General features: G+C 35.3%; 2 protein-coding genes across 3 annotated transcripts; both read left to right on the top strand.

Moving 5' to 3' along the window:
* The first annotated feature begins 714 nt into the window (after positions 1–714).
* On the top strand, positions 715–4,346 carry LOC148561315 (WD repeat-containing protein ATCSA-1-like). Of its 2 annotated transcripts, none has more exons than XM_088491542.1 (9): positions 715–1,151; positions 1,234–1,654; positions 2,140–2,318; positions 2,495–2,738; positions 2,914–3,068; positions 3,167–3,256; positions 3,516–3,587; positions 3,690–3,909; positions 4,291–4,346. In XM_088491542.1, exons 1-8 carry the CDS (start codon positions 996–998, stop codon positions 3,729–3,731), a joined length of 1,359 nt encoding a protein of 452 aa, XP_088347668.1. In that variant the 5' UTR covers positions 715–995; the 3' UTR covers positions 3,732–3,909; positions 4,291–4,346. The 2 variants fall into 2 exon arrangements, with proteins under 2 accessions (XP_088347668.1, XP_088347669.1); XM_088491543.1 differs by having other exon boundaries at positions 799–1,151; positions 2,495–2,717.
* Positions 4,347–6,663: 2,317 nt separating this feature from the next.
* LOC148561314 (increased DNA methylation 1-like) lies at positions 6,664–8,772 on the top strand. The gene has a single exon (XM_088491723.1). It carries the CDS (start codon positions 6,733–6,735, stop codon positions 8,608–8,610), a length of 1,878 nt encoding a protein of 625 aa, XP_088347849.1. The 5' UTR covers positions 6,664–6,732; the 3' UTR covers positions 8,611–8,772.
* The last annotated feature ends 373 nt before the right edge of the window (positions 8,773–9,145 follow it).

Raw genomic sequence — 9,145 nt, 5'->3', positions numbered from 1 at the left:
ATACCAAACATATATATATTTATTTATTTTTTAATTATTATAGTGTGGATCTGCGGATCCGCGGATCGGATACGCGGATGTAGAGCAGATATCCGCGATCCGATCCGCAAAGAGTGCGGATCGGATTGGATCCGATCCAATCAATTTGCGGATCGGATCGTATCCGCAATTTTCGGATCGGATGCGGATATTTACCGCGGATCTGCGGATACGATCCGATCCATGGACACCCTAGTTTTTTCTGTCTTGAAACTTTCCTAGAGTTTTAACTACAGGAAACAAAGCCGCATGTTTTTTTTGGGTAAAGTATATTTTTTGTCTTTGAAGTTTGGCAAAAGTTTTATAAATACTCTTAAGTTTTATTTTGTTTTAATTTTATTCCAAAAATTTTTTATTTGCATCAAATATACCCTTGGAGCCTAAATTTTCAAAAAATTTAAGACCAATATAACAACAATACATGAAAATTATACTTGATTTGATTGTGTTGAGGGGTTGTTCTTATGAAATTTTTGTTAAATCGATCTTAAATTTTTTGAAAAATTAGCCGTTAGGGATATATTTGATGCAAATCGAAAATTTTTGGGACAAAATTGAAACAAAATAAAACTTAGAGATATTTTTAAAACTTTTATCAAACTTCAAAGACAAAAAATATACTTTACCCCTTTTTTTTTAAAACAAAGAAACCACATAATGCTGGGCGGAAAATGATAATTTGGGCCATATTTAGGAGCGATGAGCCCAATAATATGGTAGAATGTGGAAATGGGATAAGGCCAGTGATAAGTGATAAGTAAGCTCGATATTTTAACGTTTGAGGACAGAAGAGGATTCCGTTGGGGAGATTCCGGAAGACAGAAAGGGAGGCACAAAAGTGGAAACTGAAGAAGCAGTAGCAGCAACAGAAAGTGGAAATTGTTGTTCTTCGGAAGAGAGGGTAAGGGGGAACAGAGAGAGAGGGGGAGGGTTATGCGTTCAAAGATGCTTAGGAAATGCATACGTGGAAGCAGATCAGAGACAGGGAATTTGGTAATTTGCGCCCACATCGTTTCTCCAATCGGATCAAGTCCCGCCGCGTCTCCGACCTCCAATTGTCAAACCACAAAGACTTTCTCTCTCCTCACAAGGGCGCCCTGAACTCCCTTCAGGTTTGTCACTATCATCCTCTGCTTCGCGCCTCTTATTCTAATCCTGCATCCGCATCCGCTTCCTCTTTGACCGTGAAATCAGGTTGATTTGACAGAGGGAAGATACTTGCTATCCGCTGCCGCAGATGCCTCCGTCGCCGTCTTCGACGTGCAGCGCCCCACCGAGTACGAAGCCGGTGGCCTCATATCCAAGCACCGGTGTCTGTTTCTCGTGGACAAGCAGCACCAGCTGGCGCACAAGTATGCTGTTTCCTCCGCCGTCTGGTACCCTGTGGACACTGGATTGTTCATCACTGGCTCCTTCGATCACCACATCAATGTCTGGGACACCAACACCACTCAGGTTGTGGTGAATTTCAAGATGCCTGGCAAGGTTTATCGGACTGCCATGTCCCCCTTGGCCACCTCTCACATGCTCGTCGCCGCCGCCACCGAGGATGTCCAAGTCCGCCTCTGTGACGTTGCTTCTGGTGCTTTTGCTCACACCTTGTCCGGCCACCGTGGTATGCATCTCAATCCCAATCATACTTTGTAATTTACATGTCTTTGGATGGCCCTGTTGTTTTTAATGGATATGGAAACTATTAAAATTGCCATGGGCTGGTGAAGTAGCTGAATCATGCATAATCTGTGTCTTCTCAATTTAATATGATTTTTACTTACAAACCGCACTGGCTTTTTTGTTTTTCTTATGGTAAATAATTATGGAAAAGTATAGGGGGCAGCAATTTTGTTAAATTCTGGCCAGCATGTAACCAGCAAAGAAAAGTGAGCCATTGGATGAAATCTCACACCCATCTCACACCATTAAAACCATCATTGATGGCTATTTGATGGCTACAAATCACAAAGTTGCTGGCCCCCTAGCATTAATATATAAGTGCTGCCGGAGCCGAATTATTTAACATAAATTCATGATGCATTCATTTGGTATGGTGCGTTTTGCGGGAAATTATATTGGGCTGAGACATGTTTTCCGTGGTAGCAGATGGAGTAATGAGTGTTGAATGGTCTACTTCAAGTGAATGGGTGTTGATGACTGGGGGATGCGATGGTGCGATACGTTTTTGGGATATTAGACGAGCCGGCTGTTTCCTTGTTTTAGATCAATCTCGGACTCAGCTTGGAAGACGCCCATCCGTACTTAAACGCTCCATGACGCACAAGGTGGTTCAATTTTCATTTGGTTTATTCCATAACTGCTAATAGCAAGTCTCAATGATTGTTCTTACAAGTCATGGCTATCTTAATTATGTAAACAAGATTGGTTCAAGTGATTTTTTGTGACACTCGATATCAATGATTGTTAATACTTAATAATCCCAAAGCCTTATTTCTAACAGGAGTCGACTTTTAAGTCTTCCTCGGCTGGCCAAACAACAAGTGCAAAAGTTCGCGTTTCACAAAAAAAGCTTCCTAATGGGAATGGGAGCAGACAGGTTGTGATTGGTAGAGTTCCATCCAAGGGATCAATAAAGCAGAGATTACATCCAGGAATGCTGTCCACTCAGGATCGCGCAACAGCTCATTATGGTGCTGTGACAGGGTTAAAAGTAACAGATGATGGCATGTATCTACTAAGCTCAGGTCTTTTCATTAGTTATTGTATTCCATAATTATAAGAAATCCCTATGCATTGCAATAATGGTTTTGTATGGGACTTTATGTTAAACTTGTCTTTTCTTCTTATTCTTCAAAATTTTGTTCGTATCTAAAATTCTAAATGTTGTCTTCCCTTTATTCCTATGCTATTGGAACACAGGGTCTGATTCAAGACTAAGGTTGTGGGATATTGAATCTGGCTGTGACACGCTAGTGAACTTTGAAACCGTACGCCTGCAAACAAATAAACCAATTCAATTAGCCACCTCTCAGGATTCAACCCGCGTTTTTGTTCCATGCATGAGAACTGTGAAGGTGCACTATTCCTTCATTTTATTATATACTATATTTTAACCATACATTAGATATACAAATAGAATGTGGATTACTGATCTCTTGTTTGTGCTATTCAGGCATTTGACATGTGGTCTGGGAGCACGTCTGCAACATTTCGTGGCCACTATGAATGCGTGAACTCTTGCTGGTTTAATGAACAAGATCAGGTATGTTGATGAGGTGGTTGTCCATTCTCTGTCGTTGAATATGATCCATATAAAAATTATACTAGTTATTCAGGAAATATCCAACCTTTGAAACCGGAATGACACAAGTTATAGATCTCAAGCTACTTGCACTTATAAGCAACTGCCAAAATGCATTATACTGTCTCAAAATCTATGGCATTGTAATTTATATGAATTATAATACTATTATCATAGTACCAAGCTCTATGTACTTTCTAACAGTTTATGGTTGTCGCAGGAATTATACACTGGTGGGAATGATAGACAAATTCTTGTGTGGTCACCTGCTAGGTTAATTTCAGATGAAATGGTAAGCACTCTGTACCGTTGTTGTTTAAGATTATCATACATGTATGCCAGGTCAAAGCATCTTTCGTTATGTCATGGTTTAACACCTTGTGTTGAACTGCAGGAAGAAGGAATTGCTGAAGATCAGGACAGCTGGAGTAACTGAGTTTTGACTCGATATATGTTCCATCCTTCCGGTGTTCTTCGTCTATGCATATGTTTGACACTAGATGTTTGTATGATTCGTAAATAAAGGCTTGTTCTGGTATTGAAGCTCATTTGAATCACTGCATTACAAGATGGCAAAATTGTATACTAGTAACCGCTTCTTGTGTATAGATATTGTGCATGTTTGGGCGCCATTATTTTGTTAAAAAAAGATCTTTTTTCAATGAAAAAAGATCTTTTTTTATTTTTTAACGTGTTTGGCAAATTTCTAGTAGTAAAAGTAAAAGCACTAGTAAAATAAAAAAAAGATCTTTTTTGAGAAGCTGTAATTTACATCTTTTTTTAAAAGATCTTTTTTCCTTAAAAAAAAGATGTTTTTCATGTAATAAATAAATAAAAAAGTACTTTTATATTGTTATACCCAAACATAATTGATTGATAAAAAGACCTTTTTACATGAGATATCCAAACATAAAATTACTTTTACTTCTCTATAAGATCTTTTAAAAAAAGATAACTCGAAAAAAGATCTTTTTTAAAAAGCTCACCCAAACAAGCCCATTGTATTTCTGTTTATTTTCTTTTAGATTTTAAGTAATTAGTTCGGAACTGATTCCTTTCCTTTTTTTTTTTTGACTTAAATAAGTTAAACAAAAATTACTTAAATAAGTTAAACAAAAAAAAAAAAAAAATAAAGAAACTGCTTAAATAAAGGGATAGTTTTGTTTAAGATTATTTTTAAACTTCTTCCAAGAAAATGAAGCTCCTTTTGATGAAGTTGTAACTTCACCATTATCTTTTACTTTCAAATTTTGAGATAGAGAGTATCCAAATTTATGTCTGTATATTTATGTGTGAAGACTCGAATCTGCGACCTCTTAGATGAGTATGAAAAGACTATGTCATTTGAGTTATAATTCATTGGCAATTAATTTTCCATGATTAACAAAAAAAAATATTTGAATTCCTCAGATGATAAAATATTTGAATTCTTTTCTGAATAACAGATTTTTAAAATCTTTCAAATTGCACAATAAAAATAAATAAATAAATGTGATATAAAAAAATTAAAATATTAGACTTATTTTAATAAATACTTATATATATAGTTTATCTATTTTATAATTTAGTTAAAAATAATTTTGTTTTATAAAATATTAAAATTAATAAAATAGTATGAAATCATTTGTTATTTGTATTATTTATTATTTCATAGTTAAATTTTATATAGAGAGGAGAATGTGTTTGTACTTTGTAGTAAGTTTTGAACTAGGATTTAAGAGTTTGTGAAAAATTTGCAACAAAAATAAAAATCAATTGAACAATTTGTACCAAATAAAATAAGTGGTCACAATTTGGTCTAATCCCGGCCAACTTTACCCAAATTTTCGGATATTCAAATTTGTAAGTCATTATCATCGTCTCCAAAGAGGATATAAGTCTCCAAACAGTATATAAAAATACACAAAACACAAAAAACAAGTATGGCTTCTTCAATATCGTTGCGTCAATGACAACTATTATCTCCAAAAATACACAGGTACACAAGAATAAACCATATTTAACAAATATTTTTTAATTATAAATTAAAAAAATCACTATTTCCCAAAAAAAAAATACAACTTATTCCTGTCTATTCGTGTGTACTCTCGTATACTTTGGAGACGATGATAATGATTGTCATTATTAACCTTATAGCTATTTTTTCCTCATCTATATCGAAGTTCGCTGGAGATAAGGGGAACCGGGGTGCGATAAACTTGTCCTAAATACAAAAAAAAAAAATCGTATTTAAAAAATTAAAATTAAAAAATTAGATTTGAAAAAATAATAATTTTTTAAATTTTATTTCAATAAAAAAATTCCCTCTCTTTCTTTCTCTTTCTCTAAGAAAAATAAAATAAAATCATCAGTAGAATCTTTTAAAAATCCATACCATTAAGAACCTGTAAACAATTTAAATTTAGGAATAATGTATATATTTTGGGTGAATATATACTCTAAAACATTGACAATAAATGTATATTTTAGTTATTGGTATATTAAAAATCACAATTAATGAGGATTTTGTTAACAAGTATTTAAGAGTATTATTAAAAGTGTAAAAAGTATAAGTTAAAAAAAATGTAGTTGCTCAAATTCTAAATTCTAAATTTGTTTATCTAGTATTTCTAAAAATAGAAAAAATTGATGAGTATAATATATTCAATGTATTTTTTTTAGATAGATACTCCCATAATAACATCTTTACATGAAAATAACATCGTGAACCATTAAATGAATTGATTTATTTAACTAAATATGTTTGATTAACTATCTAAAAGTTTACAATGTCATCTTTATATAAAGATGTTATCATATAAATATTCTCTTTTTTTTTATACCTACACATTTTTATTCATAAAAATTTAAATACTAACTTTAAGGCCTTCGTCATAAAAGATTTGCAAAAATCATTAGAATTACCCTATTCATGCTTGATTAGTTTCTTTATATATATATATAAAAAATTAATTGGAATAATATGTAACTATAGATGCATCCAATCAAATTATTGAATTAGAAAGATTTGGTAGAATGGAAAAAAATATATCAAGCTTTAATTTCTAAATTCCAAGTAGTCTTCATAAATATAATCTAAATCTGGAAGATTGGCTGATATTTTCAACTCATTTAAATGATTGATTTTTTTAGAGAATATATACGAAACTAATTTTCCATGATTAACAAAAAAAAAATATTTGAATTACTCAAACGATAAAATTTGAATTCTTTTGAGAATAACAGATTTTTAAAATCTTTCAAATTGCACAATAAAAATAAAAAAATAAATAAATGTGAAAATAAAGAAAACAGTCAAAACAAAACACTATTCAAAATTAGGAATTAGAAAGATTGTTTAAAAAAAAGTCTCCCCCAATTAAGAAGATTCTTGCTCTCTGTCAGTTACTCCGCCATGCTGATGATTCTTCTGATTTCGAATTGAAAAGCTTGGAACAATGTCACTGAGTGGTAAACCCTGTCCTGAGATCAGAATTGAAGGAGAGAATTGCCCTCGTGCCGTGGTGGAATGGTACCAATGTTCTGCGTCAAAGGATCAAAGACACGATTTTGACCTGAGCTTGAAGGCGAAGAAACACCTCGTTTCGTTGGGTTGGATCTTTTCTTATTGCGACAAGAAAACTCGCTGGGAACTTCGTTACAAATCCCCTTCTGGTAAGACCTACATTTCTCTCAGAACTGCATGCAAAGCCTGCATTGAAGAGGAAAAGAAAGATTCTTCTTCATCTAGTTCCAATTCATTGCAAGGATCACAGCAATCTCAATCCCAATCTCTACCTGCTGCATCACCGTCTTCTGATCAACAACCAACGAGTTCCAAGGTTACCGGTGGTAGGCCTCGGAGACGCAAGAAACCGAGTGACGATGAAGATTGGACTCTTTCGTCTCATCAAGTATCCAATTTAGTAAGTCCTCGTTCTAGTTCTCGTGGCGGTGGCGGTGGCGGTGGCGGTCGTCGTCGTGATTCTGGTGAAATTCCTAATGCCGCAAGAAAAGTAAGAAGGGAACGGAGTTCTTCTGATAATGGTAATTTGCCGGCGTTTCGGAATCCAAGAACGATTCTTTCTTGGCTGATTGACAACAATGTGGTGGCGCAGGAGGCGTGGGTTTTCTGCTGTGGAGGGAAAGATAATGAATTCGTGAAGAGAGGGAAGCTGCTTCGTTCTGGTATTGTCTGCCATTGTTGTGAATCTTTGCTTACACTCTCTCAATTCGAGGTTCATGCCGGTTGCAATGGTCAACCTCCCTCTGCTAGTATCTTCTTGGAACAAGATAAAAGGTCTTTGTTGGATTGCCAGAAACAAGCATTGATGATGATCGAGGCTAACAACAATGGGGATAATGATCATCATCATGAAAATGATTCCATTTGTTCAATTTGTCTCAAGGGGGGTTTCATTCTTCTCTGTGATCGCTGTCCGGCTTCATTCCATGCCGAATGTATTGGCCTTGATCATGTTCCCCCTGGTGATTGGTTCTGCCCTTCATGCTCTTGCAGAATTTGCAACCGTCCCAAATGCAGAGAAGATTCTTCTAGAGAGGAAAGTCATTTGGCTAACAATTTTATAGCTTGTTTTCAGTGTCAACGCAGATTCCACCTTGGATGTTTAGCTTCTAGAGGCTTTGCTTTTCTGAACATGGAAACTGATTGTAATAAGCTTTGGTTTTGCAATGAAGCTTGTCAGAAGATATTTTTTACACTGAATAACATGTTGGGAAAACCAATTCTTGTGGGTGATGGTAATCTAACTTGGACCTTGTTGACCAGCATCAAGAAAAGCACTAATGACAATGATGACAATGGAAGCATTACTGAAATGGAGAGCAAGCTAAATGTTGCACTTGGAGTAATTCATGAGTGTTTTGAGCCCATCATAGATCCTGTATTTGGAAGAGACATTGCTGCAGATATTATGTTCAGCAGATATTCATGGCTGCCACGTATGAACTTTACAGGGTTCTACACTGTGATTCTAGAGAGGAATGATGAGGTGATCTCTGTTGCAAACACAAGGATTTATGGCCAAAAGGTTGCAGAAGTGCCGCTTGTCGCCACGAGGGACCAGTATCGAAATCAGGGAATGTGTCGAATTCTGATGGGTCAGCTTCAGAAGCTGTTGGTTAAGTTGGGTGTTGAGAGGTTGCTATTGCCTGCTGCTCCTTATTTAATAGAAACTTGGACAAACTCATTTGGATTTGCAAAAATGACACACTCAGATCAGTATTACTATGTAGGTTATCCTCTTGCAAATTTTCCAGACACAACATTGTGCCACAAATCATTGAAGCAACCTTTGATGCTGTATGAGGTCTAAAACAATTGCATGGAGTTGGAAGTAGTGAACATGGTGTATGTTTAGTTTTGCTTGCTGCATTACTGAGATGTGTCTGTTATGCAATGTAAGTTAAAACAGTTTGTCACATACTTGCTGAAGGTTGTAGCAAGGTTATGTTAATTGCCAACTTTTTATATGTGATTTGCACTGTGTTTTGTCATTTCCATGTGCTATTATATATGCTAATTTTGCTTATTAGTAAACAAGTTACAACCTTAGGTTGATCGCATATTTGGGGTCTCTTTTTATCTTCTTTTTTCCTTTACTCTATCCAACACACATTAAGGGTTCATATTTTTTTTTGGACTAATTAAGGGTTCATATTTGGATTGACAATGCCCGAACTTTTTTTTTAATATTGGGCTTTAGTATGTGAACTCCAAAAAAAATGGCCCAACACACGTGCATTCCGTATTGTCAGTTTGGCAGTGCCGAATGTCTAGGGGCTCAACACGTGGCGTGCTCCTCTTTCCCCGACCCGTGACAAGCTTCCCTTTCCCTTTTCACTTCTCAT

This window comes from Arachis ipaensis, chromosome B6 (genome assembly GCF_059453495.1).
Source record: "Arachis ipaensis isolate K30076 ecotype BB chromosome B6, ASM5945349v1, whole genome shotgun sequence".
NCBI classification, from domain to species: domain Eukaryota; kingdom Viridiplantae; phylum Streptophyta; class Magnoliopsida; order Fabales; family Fabaceae; genus Arachis; species Arachis ipaensis.
The sequence above is the reverse complement of the archived record's forward strand: the minus strand, read 5'-3'. Positions and strand labels throughout refer to the sequence as shown.